The 19,920-nt window shown below is 51.8% G+C and overlaps 1 protein-coding gene across 2 annotated transcripts in view; it reads left to right on the top strand.

Moving 5' to 3' along the window:
• Window positions 1-473: 473 nt before the first annotated feature.
• KCNIP1 (potassium voltage-gated channel interacting protein 1) overlaps window positions 474-19,920 on the top strand; it is a 396,292-nt gene continuing 376,845 nt past the window's right edge. Inside the window, exon 1 of one of the 2 annotated variants that reach the window (XM_070476848.1) lies at window positions 474-624. Coding sequence is in view for 1 of the 2 variants with exons in the window: in XM_070476846.1 (XP_070332947.1) it covers window positions 679-766 (88 nt within the window). In the remaining variant the exon portion in view is untranslated. The other variant, XM_070476846.1, reaches the window with a different exon arrangement.

Raw genomic sequence — 19,920 nt, 5'->3', positions numbered from 1 at the left:
GCCACGCAGCCCAGCTCCCTCGGGGCTCCCCGCTTGGCCCGACTTCGTGATGCAAACCAGGCCACGCAGAGGCTGCCTGCAAACTTTCCACTGAGCGCTAAGCAGCGATCTCCCACTCTGGGAGGAGTCTTCCCAGGTCCCAGTCAGGCACAGCTCAGAGAATTGATCTATTAGATTAACCAGGAGGGAAAGAGCGGGAGAGCGAGCCGGGAGGCTGTGGAGCGGAGCGTTTTTGCATAGCAGTCCCCTCCCTTCTGACTTGGGTATTAATTGCTACATTACCACTGCCATGTAAGAAAGACAGTCAGCAAAGCCTGGGAGAGCTCCAGCTCCTCCCTCCCTGCTCTGCTCAGCTTCCCTCTCCTCCTCCATCCCCTCGGAGCGCCCTCTGCCCTGGCGGTGCTGGCCCAGCCTGGCATCTGGAGGTCCTCCCATGTCGAGGACTCGGGGGACAGTGGGAGGGGCTTGGGGGGGGAAGGAAGGGAACAGACACCGTGCCCGTGGCCTCTCTGGATGCAGAAGCCGGACTCACTGCAGAGGCAGCTGTGCTGTTCCTGGAGCCTCTGGGGTGCATCCAGCTCTCAGGATTCGACCAGGCTGGCTCCAAGTTCCAGGGCACACAAGGTGGGTGCCTCCCTTCTGGGCGCTGACAACACAACCTGCCTTTCCTCTGCCACCATGAGCGGCTGCTCCAAAAGATGCAAGCTTGGGTTCGTGAAATTTGCCCAGACCATCTTTAAGCTCATCACGGGGACCCTCAGCAAAGGTAGGGAGCCTGGCCTTGACCCGCATTTTCTATCTTGGTGTGGTCTGGCCGGTCCGAGTGCCTCGGCACAGTAAGCGTGGCATTTTGGTGCACCTGGGTCTCTGAGGAAGATGGAGGAGGAACTGGTGGCTGGGTTTCAGGGTTGCTGACAACCTGGGTCCTGGCTCTGAGCAGGCGGGCACCAGGCCAGGGAGTCCAGCGGCTGTAATTGCCCGGAACTTTGGAAATGGATTTGGTGGTATGTGGTTGATTGGTTACAGGCGGGCAGAGGGATAGAACCCTTCCCAGAGCATTGGAAATGGCTTAGAATGACTAGAGTTTTAAGAAGTTATCCACGGAGGAGTGTTGTGTCTTGTTGATAAAAGAGAGACTTGATGCGGTGGGCTGTGAGTAATTCTGCAGATCAGAGATGCTGGAGGGAGCCAGCAGAAGTGGCTACGAGGCTGGAATCCATGGTGCACTGGTGAATACAGGATCTATTTTAGCTCTGGGTCTGATGTGCCCAGAGCTTTCTCCTCTTGGGTTCCAGGGTCTTGCGTTTCTGGGGCTTCGTTCATCATTTCTTTGCGGTTTGGGATCCCTGGTCCTTCTGCGTCTCCTACCTAAGGCCATGCCCCAGTAACTGGGATGGCAGGGAGTTTTCAGGTCTGACTGCCCAGGTAGCCCACAAAGGGTGCTTGTGGACCAGAATCAGGGCTCCGTGTGTGCCATTCAGCCTCAGGACACAGAGGGGCTGCTAACTTCTCTGGGGCACCCCTGTGTCTGCGGCCCCTTGTTGCACTCTATACCAGCGAGTGTGAGGCGCTCAGAGACAGTCTGGCAAACTTTCTGGAGAGAGAATTTGAAGAGAGAGCAGTGTGATGTGACTGCACTGGCTGAAAAAATGTCTTTAAATATTCATGCCCTTCGTTCAGGAGGAAAGAGTCTTTGGGGAAGCAGCAGACAGGGTATGTGGAGAAGGAGCGAGGCCCACAAGCCCTTGGTGGGGGGTTTTGAAAACCACAGTGGCTGTGCATGAGCCTCTCTGATGACCTGGGGCGAGGCTGCCCGGCAGGTCCAGCCTGGCAACATGGTAAGGTGGGCGCAGGAGGAGGGACGGTGGGATTCTGCTTATTTCTTTTCTCTGTTCCTTTCATCGCTCCTGTTCTGTCCACCCCTGCACTTGTGAAACAGGTTACTGCCCCTCCTGGAACCCCAGGTGGAATGAAAACAAAACAGAGTCGGCTGCCAAGCAGAATTACTAGGGATGGACTGGGGTGAGCGGAGAGAGCAGAGGGCTTAGAGGATTACGCAGTGCGACCCCCACTCAATCCTCTGACACAAATGGAGCGTTTTCTTCTCACGCCAGCGATTCTGGCTCTCAGGGGTAATGGGTGGTGTGCGGCATCCTATCCCAGTCTCTGCTTCCCAGAACGCGATGGAAAGAGCTTTGGCCTGGACTTAGGAAGCCTAGGTCTCAACTCCAGTTTTGTTCCTTATGCGAGTCACAGCCTCTCTGAGCCTCAGTTTCCTCACCTGTAAAATGAACCTAACCCGTTTACCTCCCAGCCTTGTTGCAAGGATCCAGGGAAGCTGAGACATGGGCTCGCTTTACAGGGTATGTTGCAGGGACCCCACATGAAGGAGCCACCAAGGACTGAGATGGGCACGGGTCTGCAGAGGGGACCAGACCATCCCCTCTGCCCATCCAGGCTCACAAATTCTTTCATGTATCTGACTTCAGGCGGGTCTGTACACTCCAGGCAGGATGAGAACAAGGAGAGATCTAGAAGGACTTAATGCAGCAAGTGGGGGTGAGTGTGAGCAGGTGAGGCCGGTCAGGGAGAGAGAGGCTGTGCAAAAGTGTGTGTGTAAGACAGGCGGTGGATGGCTATTTGAATAAATGAGCACAGAGATACTTTCCTCTGCATATTTACCTATAATCATTCATTTAACACTTATTTATTGAGCACCTACTCTGCACCACACTCATTAGACACTGGACACATGGATGAATAAGACTTGGGCCCTTTGTCAAGAAACGTGCACGCTGGTGGGGACACAGACCCCACAGACACCGCGGGGACATCACGCTGGTGCTGAGACGGAGGGAGGCATCGGAGAAGAGACGCCCAGGCAGGTAAAGAGACTCCTCCAAAGGCGGCTTCTCAACCGAGTCCAGAAGGTGCCCTGGGGCTGGGCAGCAGAATGAGGTTGGCGCTGGCAGAAGCCTCAACCTCTGCAGAGTATCCAGCCGGTGGGTCAGGATGGCCCCCTCTCTCCACTCAGAATCCCAGAGACCGATATCTGTGTGATGCAGAAAGGGTTCCCCGGGGACCAGCGCTGGGGACCAGTGGCCACCTGGACTTCCCTGGACCCGCTTCAGTGCCGAGTTTCCGCGGACCCATGTGCGAGGTGCCAGGGCGGGCACCAGGGCGGGGCACTGGGGCGGGCACCGTGGCGGGGCAGCGGGGGCAGGGCAGCGGGGGTGGGCACCGGGGGCGGGCACCGGGGCGGGGCACTGCTCCCGGCTCCGCAGAGAGCCCTGAGTGGTCACACAGCCCTGGCTCTGCGCCGGGCACACGCCAGGAAACCAGCATTCTGCCCAACCCCGGTGCTCGGTGAATATTTTAAAAATAAACGACCAAGAAAGCAGAGCCAAGCCTAGAGCAGGGGAGTGGAGAAAGATCTTTTTAACGTCCAGACCAGCCCTAGGTGGATTTAGATTAAATCCTATGTGGACACGTGAAATTTGCATCATGATTTCTGATTGTCATCGTGATTTCACTTGTTCATTACTCATTGCACTGAGCCCTAGATTTGCGATAATCCAACCTTTAGAAGAATTTCTCTTTACTCCTCTGGCGGCTGAGGAAAATCAACACTCCCAGGGACCTCCGGCTGGTGCCGGGGGCAGCTTACTGTTTCTGCCTGCCTTGGGAATAACTGGGGGGCAGGCAGGGCCCACGACTCCCCACGTCCTGGCCCCCTCCCTCTGACGCCAGCCCTCCCCTCTCCCAGTGGTCTCACTGGCCGGGGGCCTGGATTTCTCACGGGTGCCCTTTCCAGATGTGAACAGGTCAGGTCCTCCTTCTTGACTTCCATCTTTTCCTTCATAGCTTTGATCACAGTATGTGATCTGTCTTTTAGGAACTCATTAGCTAAAGGCTGTCTTCCTCACTTAAGCTCTATGAGGGCAGGGGCCAGGTGTACCCACCACTGTGGCCAGAGTTAGGCATCCAGTGCCCGGCGCAGAGTGAGTGCACCACCAGGAGTGAAGCAGTGCTACACGGCACCCTGAGGGGATGCTTGGAGTAGTCTGAGTTTCTAGGAAGCTCCTGCACACATCTGTCCCAGAGGGTAAGCCTCCGGCCAGACAAACCATTCAGAACCTGCCTGAGCTTCTTTGTGTCTTGGGAAGGGCATTTCAATTGTCAACAGAGGAGCAGTTGTGTGGGCTGTGGGGATGGGAACATGCTCTGGGTGTGAGTTGTGGGGATGGGAACATGCTCTGGGTGTGGGCTGTGGGGATGGGAACATGCTCTGGGTGTGGGCTGTGGGGATGGGAACATGCTCTGGGTGTGAGTTGTGGGGATGGGAACGTGCTCTGGGTGTGGGCTGTGGGGATGGGGACGTGCTCTGGGTGTGGGCTGTGGGGATGGGGACGTGCTCTGGGTGTGGGCTGTGGGGATGGGAACGTGCTCTGGGTGTGGGCTGTGGGGATGGGAACATGCTCTGGGTGTGAGTTGTGGGGATGGGAACATGCTCTGGGTGTGAGTTGTGGCGATGGGAACGTGCTCTGGGTGTGGGTTGTGGGGATGGGAACATGCTCTGGGTGTGGGCTGTGGGGATGGGGACGTGCTCTGGGTGTGAGTTGTGGTGATGGGAAGGTGCTCTGGGTGTGGGTTGTGGGGATGGGAACATGCTCTGGGTGTGGGCTGTGGGGATGGGAAGGTGCTCTGGGTGTGAGTTGTGGGGATGAGAACGTGTTCTGGGTGTGGGTTGTGGGGGTGGGAACGTGCTCTGGGTCTGAGTTGTGGGGATGGGAACGTGCTCTGGGTGTGGGTTGTGGGGATGGGAACATGCTCTGGGTGTGAGCTGTGGGGATGGGAACGTGCTCTGGGTGTGGGTTGTGGGGATGGGGACGTGCTCTGGGTGTGAATTGTGGGGATGGGGACGTGCTCTGGGTGTGGGTTGTGGGGATGGGAAGGTGCTCTGGGTGTGAGTTGTGGGGATGGGGACGTGCTCTGGGTGTGAATTGTGGGGATGGGGACGTGTTCTGTGTGTGAATTGTGGGGATGGGGACGTGCTCTGGGTCTGAGTTGTGGGGATGGGAATGTGCTCTGGGTGTGGGTTGTGGGGATGGGGACGTGCTCTGGGTGTGGGCTGTGGGGATGGGAAGGTGCTCTGGGTGTGGGTTGTGGGGATGGGAACATGCTCTGGGTGTGAGCTGTGGGGATGGGAACGTGCTCTGGGTGTGGGTTGTGGGGATGGGGATGTGTTGTGGGTGTGGGTTGTGGGGATGGGGACATGCTGTGGGTGTGGGTTGTGGGGATGGGGACGTGCTCTGGGTGTGGGTTGTGGGGATGGGAAGGTGCTCTGGGTGTGAGTTGTGGGGATGGGGACGTGCTCTGGGTGTGAATTGTGGGGATGGGGACGTGTTCTGTGTGTGAATTGTGGGGATGGGGACGTGCTCTGGGTCTGAGTTGTGGGGATAGGAATGTGCTCTGGGTGTGGGTTGTGGGGATGGGGACGTGCTCTGGGTGTGGGTTGTGGGGATGGGGACGTGCTCTGGGTGTGAGTTGTGGGGATGGGGACGTGCTCTGGGTGTGGGTTGTGGGGATGGGGACGTGCTCTGGGTGTGGGTTGTGGGGGTGGGGACGTGCTCTGGGTGTGGGTTGTGGGGGTGGGAACGTGCTCTGGGTGTGGGTTGTGGGGATGGGGACGTGCTCTGGGTGTGGGCTGTGGGGATGGGAAGGTGCTCTGGGTGTGAGTTGTGGGGATGGGAACGTGCTCTGGGTGTGGGTTGTGGGGATGGGGACGTGCTCTGGGTGTGGGTTGTGGGGGTGGGAACGTGCTCTGGGTCTGAGTTGTGGGGATGGGAACGTGCTCTGGGTGTGGGTTGTGGGGATGGGAACATGCTCTGGGTGTGAGCTGTGGGGATGGGAACGTGCTCTGGGTGTGGGTTGTGGGGATGGGGATGTGTTGTGGGTGTGGGTTGTGGGGATGGGGACATGCTGTGGGTGTGGGTTGTGGGGATGGGGACGTGCTCTGGGTGTGGGTTGTGGGGATGGGAAGGTGCTCTGGGTGTGAGTTGTGGGGATGGGGACGTGCTCTGGGTGTGAATTGTGGGGATGGGGACGTGTTCTGTGTGTGAATTGTGGGGATGGGGACGTGCTCTGGGTCTGAATTGTGGGGATGGGAATGTGCTCTGGGTGTGGGTTGTGGGGATGGGGACGTGCTCTGGGTGTGGGTTGTGGAGATGGGGACGTGTTCTGGGTGTGAATTGTGGGGATGGGGACGTGCTCTGGGTGTGGGTTGTGGGGATGGGGACGTGCTCTGGGTGTGGGTTGTGGGGATGGGGACGTGCTCTGGGTGTGGGTTGTGGAGATGGGGACGTGTTCTGGGTGTGAATTGTGGGGATGGGGACGTGCTCTGGGTGTGGGCTGTGGGGATGGGAACATGCTCTGGGTGTGAGTTGTGGGGATGGGGACGTGTTCTGGGTGTGAATTGTGGGGATGGGGACGTGCTCTGGGTGTGGGTTGTGGGGATGGGGACGTGCTCTGGGTGTGAGTTGTGGGGATGGGGACGTGCTCTGGGTGTGAATTGTGGGGATGGGGACGTGTTCTGTGTGTGAATTGTGGGGATGGGGACGTGCTCTGGGTGTGGGTTGTGGAGATGGGGACGTGTTCTGGGTGTGAATTGTGGGGATGGGAACATGCTCTGGGTGTGGGTTGTGGGGGTGGGAACGTGCTCTGGGTGTGGGCTGTGGGGATGGGGACGTGCTCTGGGTGTGGGCTGTGGGGATGGGAAGGTGCTCTGGGTGTGAGTTGTGGGGATGGGAACGTGCTCTGGGTGTGGGTTGTGGGGATGGGGACGTGCTCTGGGTGTGAATTGTGGAGATGGGGACGTGTTCTGGGTGTGAATTGTGGGGATGGGGACGTGCTGTGGGTGTGGGTTGTGGGGATGGGGACGTGCTCTGGGTGTGGGTTGTGGGGATGGGGATGTGCTCTGGCACCCTCACTCCTGCCCCTCCAGCTCCACTTTGATTTACTTTACATACTGCATTTTATTGATATTTAATAGATGAGTTTCTTACTTAAAAAAAAAGTTTGAAAGCCGGTTATGCAGTGGAAAAGGCAATTTGATGCCAGACTAGTACATCTTGGGCTTTCTCCTGAGGAGCCTCGCACCTCCCTCTGGCCTCGGTTACCTACTCTATGAAGTGGAATCATAAGTGTCCTCCTTATAAGATACACAAGATTGTATGCCTAACGCTTCCTGTACAGTGGATCTCCCGGGAATGTTCCATGGTGCTCCCGCAGTGGTTAACTGGTACTCTCAGGGCTGCGAGCATCTGAGGGCAGGGACGTCTCACTTCCTGCTTGTTTCTTGAGCCCCTGACACAGACTCTGAGAGCAACTTCTGGTACTTCCCTTCTCCTGAGCTTTCTCTCCTATGGCCCACCTAGTGCTGAGACTGACATTTTTAACACCTGACTCCCCGATCAGAAGCCAGGAGTGTGCCTTTGAGAGCCAGGCCCTCCCCTGCTCTAAGGAAGAACTTAGCAGAAGCCCAGCTCCTGGCTGGGAGTTCCCGGGGGAACCCGCACCTTCCTCTTCCGGTGCAGCCGGCCCCTCACGTCCTGCTCAGAGACTCCAGGACTCGGAGGCAGAAGCTAGAGGTCGTGCAGGCTCCCCTCTGGCTGGGGAGGATCAAGCCCATTTCCTTCTGCATTTTGGGAACCCATTTGTCACCCCAGACGCAGATGGCAAAGGCAACGCAAAGCAGGAGGTAGGAATCCAATCCAGGAGAGCTTCAGTTGTCCTGACCACCCGCGTTGCTGCGGGGTCAAAAGCGGGGCGGTGCTGATCTTGTAAGATTTACCTCAAGGACTTTGACCTGGAGCCCCAACTCCCCCTCCTGCCCCAGCCCAGGTCACTTCTCTCTCTGCATCGCAGGAGCTCAGCTTCAGACCCAGTGGAGACAAGCTGTGCCTCTTGCCGTCTCTTCACTGCTGATCAGGAGCCTCAAGAAACTGACCTTGAACTTGGTGAGGACTCTGCCCTCGGGCAGGCTGGGCTGGAGTCCCAACCCTGCGGTCCACCAGCTGTGTGAGTTTGGGTGAGTTGCAAAACCTCCCCAAACCAAAGTTCCTCCTTGTTCATTGGAGATGATAGCGATATCAACCACGAAAGGCTGTTTTCTCATTTAACGAGGATAATACAAGTCACAGGTTGGCAGCTTGCAGGGAAGGGGCGACCCTGAACTTGTAGGGAGTTGACAGCAAGTCTCTCCTGACCCTGGAAGTAGGCATTGCAATCATTTCAAACCATTTTCACAATTTTAAGGAAACCGGCCTTTAGCTAAGCCAGGTGGCCTAGCTGGCAATGAGTAGCAGGGCTAGAATTAGAAGTCAGGTTCTAGTGGAGTCAAGACCAGGTGCTTCCCTAACCTTGGGGCTGAGGAAGATGCCCCTGCAGGCATTGCTCCCCACCTTGTGACCAGGAAAGTTTCTCCCAGCTTCTCATTAATTTTGTAGGTGTGTTTGTCAGAAATGATTGTACCTGCTGGATCAGTTCAGGGCAGCCACCTGTCTTGCAAGGAGTTGGGACAAATTCCATAATGTGGCATGGCCTGGATTAAGGAACAGTGATGGGTGAAGGGAACACCCCCACAGGACAAGGTCAGCAAGACAGATGCACATGTGCTCACCTGGCCTCGCTATCATCTCTGGGGTCTGGGCACCTACTGAATGGTGAGCCAACTCTGCACCCACGCAGGGCCCTCCCTCACTGCTCTCCATTCTTAGAGAGCAAGTGTGAGACGTGGTCATGCCAGTGGAGAAATACACAAGTTTTAGGTCATCAGGCAGACTAGAATAGAGACACTGACTCTTTACTAGAATTATCTAGGAAAGCAATGACCTTGACCCTGGGGATCTTGGAACCTGTGAGATGTGACAGTGCCCTCTGTCAAGAGGACACCACTGGCCTCCTGAGAAGCTCAACTTGTGTGCACCCATCTTTGCTGGGGAAATTAAGGTCCCCACCACCCCCAGTCCTAGCTAGCTTGCTGCCCCAGCCATGCAGGTAAGCACTGAGTCCACGTGGGCACAACCTCTTCCCTGGTTGCAACTGGCAACCTCTGAGCATTTGCACCTTGTCATCAGCAGAAAGTTCCATCATCTTGGTGCATTGCTGCCTCCTCAGTCCCAAGCCAGAGCCTGCCAGCGTGGGCAGTGTGCTTGCTTTGGCTCTCCCCTGCACAGTAGCCCTCACCCCGCCTCCCGGTCTCTTTTCCCTGCCCTCTGTGGCAGACCTACCACTCCCTGGTTCGTTTTGCTGGCCAGGTGCTCTCCACAGGGGTTGGGACTCCGGGGTCCCCTTGGTCCCACAGCAGAGCAGAGAGGAGGGTGAGGCCTCCTCCCCCTGCCCCGGCTGTCCCTCTCTGGGCTCCCTGGCCTCTGTTCCGGGTGACACCAATACCAGGCAGACAGGATTTGTTCAAGGCTGCTTATCCCAGCCCTGCTGCAGACATCCTATTAACTTTAAGACCACGGGGGAGCACCTAGTTTGTTCCAAATTAAAAGTAGCTGGAAGTGGGCCCCTCTGGCAGGTGTGAGGGCTGCAAAGCAAAGACACAGCAGCTCAAATCAGGCCTTACTCAGTGTTGGGAGGTCCGGAGGCCCCTGGCCATGCCCGTGTGACCCTCACTGTCCCCGTTCTTCTTAGGTGGCAGAATCTCCCCCGGATTACCTCTCTCACCAGACTGCAAGTCCCACGTCCCAGAGAACAGACGTGAAGACAGACGTGGTCAGGTGAAGCAGCCATAGCAGGCAGGAAGACACAGGGGGAGCGAGGGCACAGCTCCAGAGCCAGGAAGCCCCGGCTTCAAATCCTGCCGCTGCCAGGCAGAGCAGCCCAGGGCAAGCCGCATCCCACCTTGAGTCTGTCCGCCCGTGAAAAATGGGGCCAGTCCCTGCCTCCTCGTGGGGCTACGAGGAGAGGGCGCCGGTGGCGCACCCAGCACCCAGCAGAGAGCAGCTGCCCAGGAAAGGCCGCAGTCCCGCCTTTCTCTTCTGTTCCTGGGGTCAGACCTTGGGCTCGCCGCTGGCAGCAAAGAGTCGAGGCCACAGAAACAAGCTGTGAGTCAAGGCCCCTTTCGGCTCTTCTCCAGATGCCCTGCTCCTCCAAAGATGCCACCTCCACCCTCAGCCACTCTCAGTTACATCTTTGTAAACAAGAATTTGTCCACAGCTGAAATTATCCTTTTTGTTCGGTGGTTTCATGTTTGTATTGACCGTTCCCTTGCCCCTCTGAGAGCAGGCACGGTCACTGCATGGGGCTTATTGGTGATGCCTCGAGCTGTGGATGGATGTTGAATAAATGATAACCAACCGCTTTCCCTGCCCAGCAACACTCAGAAGAGTGTGATCAGAGCCCTTTTCTGAGGCCCAGGCTTTGTTAGGCTAGTTTGGAGGCCTCCCACACCCCATCTTCCTGTGCTGAATTTCTGTGCAAGGGGTTGATAGAAGTCACCAGCCACAGGGATCTTGATGAGATGAAGGGTCAGTGTAAGCAAGACCAAGGGCCTGGCCACTCCTCCACCCCAGTTCTCACATGCTCTGTGGGATTGCCCTTGCTGCCCGTCCACGGAGGCTGGCCAGATGCACAGAGGGGAGATCACACAGGCTCCCCAGGCCAGCTGGATGCAATGGAAGCCAGGACTCTAGGAAAAGACACCAGTGAAGATGTGTATCACCGCCATCAACCCTTCCCCGCACTCTCCACAAGAAAGACTTCTTCTGTCGGGATGATGGCAGGAGGGCCATGAATGCAAAGCCAACCGTGGTCCTGTCTTCCTAAAGCCATCAAGTTCCATCTTGTGATCCTAGAGCTACAAAGAGTAGCCGATTGGGAGCGGGGCCTGGGTGTGGTTCCAGATCCTTCCTTTCTCTGGGCCTCAATGTCTTCATCACTAAAATGAGGAAGTGGCTGGTTTCAAAGGACCCTTCCAGTTTTAGAATGTTAAGATTTCCTAGCAATCCTTGTAACACTATGCATGGCATCTGCTCTATGCCTGACATTGCTGTGGGCACTGCACACAGTTTTATTTAATACACACAAGAACCCTAGGAGGTGGAGAGCTCCCACTAACCTTCTTTATGGCTGAGAAGTTCTGGGCTTCAGGAGGGGAGGGGCCTGGCTCCAGGTCCCACAGCCAGCTTGAAACACAGCCAGAATTGGAAATCAGGCTGTCTGCCTCCAAGTTCCAGTTTTACTCCCTACATGACACTCCCTTCATTTCTGAAACTCAGGTCTGGTGTAGGAAAGTAATAAAGACAAAACTCGTTCTTTCCCAGCTTAACAAAGAGGTGACACAAGGTTTCAAGGCCTCCGTTTTGACCAGAGCAGCACAACTCTGGAGAATTCCCCTGAGATCTGTGGCCACCCCCAACTACACCCCAAATCTGCATGCACAGATTCCCCTTCCTAGCCCAACCATAAAAAAATATGGGAGAACTGGCCCAATAGCTGAGATTGCACAGAGGGGGAAGAAGAGAAATGCCACCCAGCAAGCATTCCCATTGTAATTCCAGCCCAGTCAATTTTCATTTCTTGCTGGAATGAGGTGGTTTAGAAGCAGAGGCAGATAATGGATCAGGAGTCAGAAAGGGAGCTGTGATTCAGAGGCTTGTGTCTGAGAGGCTGGGGTTAGCCTACCCAATTTCCTTTCTATAATCTTTTGATTAACCCTGGGCCAGTTGGGGTGGCATTTTTCAAACCATCTGTGCTTGGCAGGCAAAGCCAAGCCCAGGCTTGCTGTTTGCTATCTGAAAACATCAGCTGGGAACCAGCTGTGCCTTGGAGCGGAATACTCCTAAACCACAGCCAGGAGGCATATTGGACTGCAGCGCCCTCCTGCCGTCCTTGCGCTGATTAACCCTGTCCTGGCCTCACCACTCTAAAAGCAGCAGACTGTCCTGCCAAACCCAACAGGCCCCATTTGAGGGATAATAATGACCACTGTCCATTCATTGTGTGCTATTTGTTTGCTAAGGTTTTACAAGGATCCCTGCGGTCAATCCAGCCTGGCGCTATGAGTTACCTACTTTTGTTATTCCTACCCTGGGGCTGGGAGAGGTTGATTACTTTGTCCAAGATGACAGAGCCAGAGCTATGACGCTGAATCTCCCATACAGTACTGAAGAAGCACTCTCCGCATCAAATCCCTCAGCACTGACATCCTCCACTATGGACTTTACTGCGCTCCCCGCCCCAGTTCACATGCTGAGGCCCTAACTGCATCAAGACTGTACAGTAAGTCCCCTGCATAGCAACCTTCAAGTTGCCAACTTTCAAAGAGGTGAACTTGCGTTCGCATGTTCAACCATGTAAGTTAAGTTCATATGTCACCATTGTCACATGTGTGCATCCTATATAAGTGGTTGTGCTTTCATGCCCTTACTGAATAATATTGTACAGAGTACAGTAATGCAGTATCTTTATTTCAAGCCCAGGATGTTCAGAAGCAAGTGTAAAAGCAGCAGTGATGGAGCTGCTACTGCTAAGAAGCACCAGCTGTTGTACTGCACTACTGTGCTTTTCAAGAGACCGTACTGTAAGGTTTGAAACTGGAGAAGGAAATGGCTACCCACTCTAGAAGTCTTGCCTGGAAAATCCCATGGACAGAGGAGTCTGGCGGGCTACAGTCCATGGTATTGCAAAAGCTAGACACGACTTAGTGACTAAACCACCACCACCAAGATTTAAAGTGCTTTCTTTATTTTTTGTGTTCTTTTTTAAAATACTATTTGTGTGAAAAGTTTTATAAACCTATTACGGAGAAGTACCATATAGTCAATTGTGTTAGTTGGATACCTAGGGTAGCTTTGTTGAACTTACAAACAAATTGGGCTTATAGGCACACGTTCGGAACGGAACCCATTCGTATCCAGGGGACTTACTGTATTTTGAGATAAGACTTAAAAAAAAAAGTACTTCAGGTTAAATGAGGTGGGGCCCTGATCTGATAAGACCAGTGTCCTTACAAGGAGAGACACGCACACAGAGAAAAGGCCATGTGGAGACACGGCGGGAAGAACAGAGTGGCCATCTGCAAGCAGAAGAGAGAGCCTCACCAGAAACCAGCTCTGCCAGCACCTTGAGCTTGGACTTCCAGCATCCAGAGCCATGAAGAAAAATATTGCTGTTGTTTAAGTTGCCTAGTCTGTGGTATTTTGTTAAGGTAGCCCTAGGAAATTAATGTGCCCCATAGACAATTCTTTACATAGCATTCTTTCCCACATTTTTTATTGTCTTAAATATATGTAGCATAAAATTTACCATTTTGAGGTGTACATTTCAGTGGCATCAATTACATTTCACACTGTTGTACAACCATCATCACCATGTAGTTACAGAGCTTTCCATCTTCCCATACTGAAGCTTTGTCTCATTCAACAATGATGCCCCACTCACTCCCTCCTCCACCAGCTCCTGGCCACCACTTCACTTCCTCTAAGAATGTGACTACTGTCGGTCCCTCGTGTAAGCGGCATCACACAGTACTTGCCCTTTTGCTCTTGGCTTATTTCACTTAGCATAATGTTTTCAAGGTTTATCCATGCAGAATGTGTCAGAATTCCATTCCTTTTTAAGGTTGAATGCTACTCCAGAGTAGGGATTAACCATAGTTTTTTTGATCCGTTCCACCACTGCTCTTCATCCATTCCCATAGTTTCAGAATTCTGCTTCCTCACAACTCTGTCTCCAGTGATTCTCGCCAGGTTCAGAGTCAAATGCAGACTTTCCTCAGTGGTCTATAGCCTTCTTCTTCTTTTTTTTTTTTTAATAAAGGGTTGACTTTATTTGTATTTATTTATTTTATTTATTTGAGTGCGCCAGACCTTAGCTGCGGCAGGCAGGATCTGCGTCGTGGCTCACAGGCTCCGTAGCTGTGGGATGCAGACCCAGTTGCCCAGCAGCGTGCGCCTGACCAGAGATCAAGCCCTCGTCCCTTGCATCCCCAGGCAGATTCTTAACCGCTGGGCCACAGAGAAGTCCCTACAGCCTTTGCATGATCTGTCCCTGCATTTCTGGCCTCCTACTCTGCTGACATTCTCCTCCCACCCCCAGGCCATGCTGTTCTTGTTGGAACACCAGGTCCTCCAGCCCCTGGGTCCTGACAGTCACTCTGCCCTCTATCTGGACACACTCCACCAACTCTCCTCTGCCTCTGTCCCGCACTTCATCCAAATCCCCTCCTGTCTAAGGTCCTCATCTCCCGCTACACACAACGGCACATTTTCCCCTCTGAGGCTGTCTCATTTTCCCGAACAGTGGTCCTGCAAGTCCGTCACGCATTTATTCCTTTGTCTCTGGCCTGGTTTGTCCACTGAGAGTCCAGCTCCACAAGCGCAGGGGCTGTCCTGGCTGTAGCTGCTTTCCCCGCCCCTGGGCCAGAGAAACTGAGCAGGCCACCAGGCAGACGAGATGCTCGGAGGGACAAGGCAATGGGAAGTAAAGCTGGCCCTGGAACCACCCAGGCCTCTGAATCTTCTTTTCTTTCCTGGTAGTCTCTGCCCTGCATGCCCATTAAAGCCTTTGCTTCTGTATTCTGTCCTCTCGAGTCCATCTTTCTATCCACACTTACCCCTTAGCAAGGTGCCAGTGATCCTGTTTCAATGGATGGATGAATGGAGAAAGGAAAGGAGGATAGATCACAAGACTTTCTATTTGCATGTCTTCCTGTGGCCTCGAGTCAACACTCGTGAAAGCCAAGCAAAGCCCTCTCTCCTGGCTTCACTATTTCCCCATACATGTCCTCAGTGTGTTGTTGTGCAGTAGCTCATCTGTGTCTGACTCTTTGTGACCCCATGGACCGCAGCATGCCAGGCTTCCCTGTCCTCCACCATCTCCCCAAGTTAGCTCAAACTCATGTCCATTGAGTCAGTGATGCCATCTAACCATTTCATCCTCTGTTATCCCCTTTTCCTCCTGCCTTCAACATTTCCCACCATCAGAGTCTTTAAAATGAGTCAGTTCTTCACATCAGGTGGCCAAAGTATTAGCATCAGTCCTTCCAATGAATATTCAGAACTGATCTCCTTTAGGATGGACAGGTTTGATCTCCTTGCAGTCCAAGGGACTCTCAAGAGTCTTCTCCAACACCACAGTTCAAAAGCATCGATTTTTCTGCACTCTCTGCCTTCTTTATTGTCCAACTCTCACATCTCCAGTTTGCACCTTCAGTTATCTTGCTCCCTGAGTCCCATCGATGATCTCCCCCCTGTTGTTCTCTTGTCTGTCACTCTTTCCATTCTCAGCACTGTCCCCAAAGTCCAAGTGCTCATCACGTCTCACTGCTTTGATGCAGCAGCTGGCAGGCCGCATTTCTTCCCAATTCTCCCCTCTTATCTCCTCCACACCAGGACTGACAAAGAGATGGTTCATTTAACCCAGGAGCCCTACTTTTAGAAATTTACTCTAAGCAGATCATCAGAGATGTACACAAAGACTTTTATTCAGGGGTGTGCATCAGGGTACTGCTTTACAATAGTGAAAAATTGGAGATGATCTCAACTTGTCAAAAAATAGTGGGTTAAATAAATTTTGGTTCATCCATCTGGTGCAATAATATTAAACCTTTGAAAAATTATTTTGAGGACTACTTAATAATAAGCAGAAATGCTATTGACATAATATCAGGTGAAAAATAAGATTACAAAACTATATGTACAATGAGACTCCAATCTGTGAATAGATACATGGACAGAAAAAGTAAAACAGAAAAGACACAAACAGAAATCCTGGGTTTTAGCTGAGATACATGGTTATTTTTTAAAGTTCTTTTTGATCGAAGAACTATATTCTCTGCTTTGTCTTCAATAAGCATGTATATTTAATCAGACCATAAAATACCATTCACTGAATACACATCTTGAATTTTTTAATTCTTCCCAATAACGTCAATAAAAGTTATGTCTTCATTGCCTGTCCTCTTCATACTAGAGCATGCCCAAACTTCCAGGCCTGGAGCTCAAAGCCCACACACTGTGGTCTCAACCCCACTTCCTGCTCACATCCCCTCCACCACAAATACCTTCTCCTCCAGCCAAACTCGTCCCCACCTGGTTTCCAAACCAGACTTGTGTTTCATATCCCTGAAACTACCCTCAAATGAGTCAAAAAAAAACACACACAGAGAAGGAGTGCAAATATGGCAAAATATTGATAATAATTTGTGAACCAAGGTGAAGGGTATGCGTCTCCTAGATACTGATTTTGCAGCTTTTATAATGTTAGTCGCTCAGTTGTGCCCTACGGGCTATAGCTTGTCAGGTTCCTCTGTCCTTGGTTTCTCCAGGCAAGACTACTAGAGCGGGTTACCATTCCCTTCCCCAGGGGATCTTCCCAACCCAGGAATCAAACCCAGGTCTCCTGGATTGCAGGAAGTTTCTTTACCTTCTGAGCCACCAAGGAAGCCCTTCTATAGTTGGACATTTTAAAAAACTCATAGTTGGGGGAGAAATAAAGGGGCAGTATCATATAGTGCTTAAAAGCATTGGCTCTACCAAGAAGTAACCTTAGTTTAAATCCCAGCTCTAGGGACTTCCCTGGTGGTCCAGTGGCTAAGAGTCCATGCTTCCAGTGGAGGGGATGCAGGTTCAGTTCCTGGTCAAGGAACTAAGATCCCATGTGCTGTGTGGTGCAGCCTAAATAAATAAATCCCAGCTCTGCCACCTGTTAACTGGGTGACAATGACCTCAGGCAAGTTAAGTACTTCCTCGGTCCCACTTTCTTCATCAATAAAGTGGTGATAATGAAATCATGTATTTATGTACTACCATTGCCTGGAGAATTGTATAAATGGACTAAATGAGTGTAAAGGTGTTAGTGAAGAGTCTGGTCACCCTGATCATTGTTGACTACTAGGATCAGTGTTAAACAATGATTCTTAACCATGAAGTTATCTTTGTACTCTCTACCTTCTGTAACACTCAAGCCTGGATAGCCACATGAAGCGCGGTGGCTTGGGGATCCTTCTGCCCCTGGCTCAGAGCAGTGAGCGTTCAGTGCTGGTTCCTGCTAGCATCGACATCTCTAGGTCCTGGCATGGTGCCTGGCACAGAGGAGGCTGCCAGTGAGGGCAGGAATCCCAAAATGAAGAACTGGAAGGTTTCAAGCTGCACTTTAAAGAAAGCTCATCTCATCAGATACAAGCTCGTAACCTTGCTGATGTAGCCGCTCTATTCCTACATGCTTCTCAGAGATAAGGCATCACCTTGATAAATTAGCTGTGGATATAAGCTTCCTGCAGTTGGCATGGAGATACAATTTAATTTCCAATTAAGCCTGATTTCTGGGCCGAGGGATTTGCCTGCCTCACACTGGGAGGATTATTCCAGCCAGATCTATTGTCAATGTTGGTGGTTCTGCCATGAAGTAGACTGTCATGGAAACTGGTCCTTTGGCCCTTGGGTGGTTCAACCAGGTACTGCTTTTACCCTGGAACTGAGTTTATACAAGTATATTCAAAAAGGTTCAAAACAGACTATCCATGGCAGAAATTTTTAAGACAGAGCGCAGTTAACAGAGTGAAACGGACAGGCAAGATGGTCCTCAATGATGCTCACAAGAAAGAAAAGTGGGAAGTTGCTCATGAGAAAAAGAGGGCAATGGGAAGTTCTCCAAGCTCAGAGAGGAATCTATATCATCAGAGGAAGGAGACACCTTTGCTCAAATGGACAGTGAATATTTGCTGAGCATCTTTTGTATACCAAGGGCTGTGCTGACCACTTCATATTCATCATTGCACTGAATTATTACAGGCAGCCTATAAGACAAAGGATGCTATACTCATTTTCCTTTTTTGGGGGGCCACACCCTAGCAGCATGTAGGACCTTAGTTCCCCAACTAGGGACTGAACTCATGCCCCCTGCTTTGGAAGGCAGATTTCTAACCATTGGACCACAAGGGAAGTCACTCATTTTCCAGTTGAGGAAATGGAGTCCCAACTGCCTAGATTCATAGACAATCTAGATTCGAGCTCTCACCTTTCTGAGCATTCCTCCCTGCAGGTCCCCTCTCCAAAAATAAATAAAACACATAGCTTAGAACCAGAAAAATAAGGTTACACCAAGCTGAAACTTACCTCCCCCCAAATTTAAGAATAAGAAAAAGCCTTTAAAACACGTTCTGAAAGAGAGAGTAAATAACTGAGTCTGCTTGGGGCACATGATCTGATGGGGAGGTGAATGGCACCAGTTTCTGTTTGGCTTTCACACCTTCCCTGCAGCGTGATGGACTGGTGCGGCTAAGAGGCTCACAGGAAGTCAGAGGCTCAGGCTACTCCAGACCAACGAGGTTCTGGCTTGTGACTCAGGCTATTTCAATTCTGGGAGTTGGAAAGAACCAACAGAGAGCATATAAAACACTGTTTAAAGACACATGTGTACAAGATGTTTCAAAGAGAGTCACAGAAAAATTAGATACCAAGAAGGTGTCACGTGGCCCAATTTTTATTGATGATCGCAAAAGAAACTTCTGAAACTGTGTATAAATAAGCATAATATCCACTCCTGGATAAATTCTGGAATGGAGTATGGAACCAGTGACTTGGGAACACCTGGAGAAAAAAGCAGGGTTGACCAAGAGAAGTGTGGGGTCCCTAAGAAAGAGACAAGTCAACACAGTCTTTCTTCCACTCAGCTTTTTAATACAGTGACCAGTTCATGGATTGTTGTGGCCCTAGCATGCCTGGGTTGCTGCTGGCTGTTTAATGGGCTGTGGGCTGGGCTATCGTAGCATCAGGCAGAGCATAGCTAACTCTGTCCGCCTGTCCATGTGGGCAGCTCTCCATCTGAATCTTTGCAGGGCTTTTCCAGATGCTTATGCTTGGGTGTCACTCTACTTCTGTGAACTCTGCGGAGATGTAGCTCCAGGGAGCCATTTGAGAGCCTGGGCTCTGTGGGAAGGTACACAGAGGCACCCAACAAGGTATCAGTCCTGAACTTGCCCTGTTGAGAATTTTCCATTTTTGACATTAGGCAGAGACTAACAGGCAGGACATTTGCTCCTCAGAAGAAAACCTATGACAAAGCTAGACAGCGTATTAAAAAGCAGAGACATCACTTTGTCAACAGAGGTCCCTTTAGTCAAAGCTATGGTTTTTCTAGGAGTCATGTACATATGTGAGAGTTGGACATGAAGGAGGCTGAGCACTCAAGAATCGATGCTTTCAAACTGTGGTGCTGGAGAAGACTCCTGAAAGTTGCTTGGACTGCAAGGAGATCAAACCAGTCCATCCTAAAGGAAATCAAACCTGAATACTCATTGGAAGGACTGATGCTGAAGCTGAAACTCCAATACTTTGGCCACCTGATGGGAAGAACTGACTCATTAGAAAACACCCTGATGCTGGGAAAGATTGAAAGCTGGAGAAGAAGGGGACAACAGAGGATGAGACGGTTGGATTGCATCATCAACTCAACAGATACGAGTTTGAACAAGCTCCGGGAAATGGTGATGGATAGGGAAGCCTGGTGTGCCACAGTCCATGGGGTTGAAAAGAGTCAGACATAACTTAGTGACTGAACAACAACAAGGGGAAGGATGCACAGTGGTTAGAGCGTAGAGTCTGAAACCACACTGCTCAGGTTTGAACTTCAGCTCTGCTATTAGCTGACTCTTGACCTCCAGGAAGTTAAATCTTTGTGCTGCCGTTGCCTCATCTGTGAAGTCGAGATAGCAACAGCGGCCTTAAAGGGTCTTGTTAGGGTTAAATGAACCATACACATTAAAGCTTAGCCTGGGTCCTGGCCTACAGGTGCTCAAAAATGTTAGCTTTTATCACTGCAGATGATAGATTATAGTCCCAGGAATAATTTGCTAAATACATCCCCAAATAGAAGGAGCTGCCTCCCCATGCAATGAGTTATTTGTCAAAA

Source organism: Odocoileus virginianus, chromosome 14, assembly GCF_023699985.2.
Source record: "Odocoileus virginianus isolate 20LAN1187 ecotype Illinois chromosome 14, Ovbor_1.2, whole genome shotgun sequence".
Classification (NCBI taxonomy): domain Eukaryota; kingdom Metazoa; phylum Chordata; class Mammalia; order Artiodactyla; family Cervidae; genus Odocoileus; species Odocoileus virginianus.
Note: the sequence above shows the minus strand (reverse complement) of the source record. Positions and strands in the feature narration are given on the sequence as shown.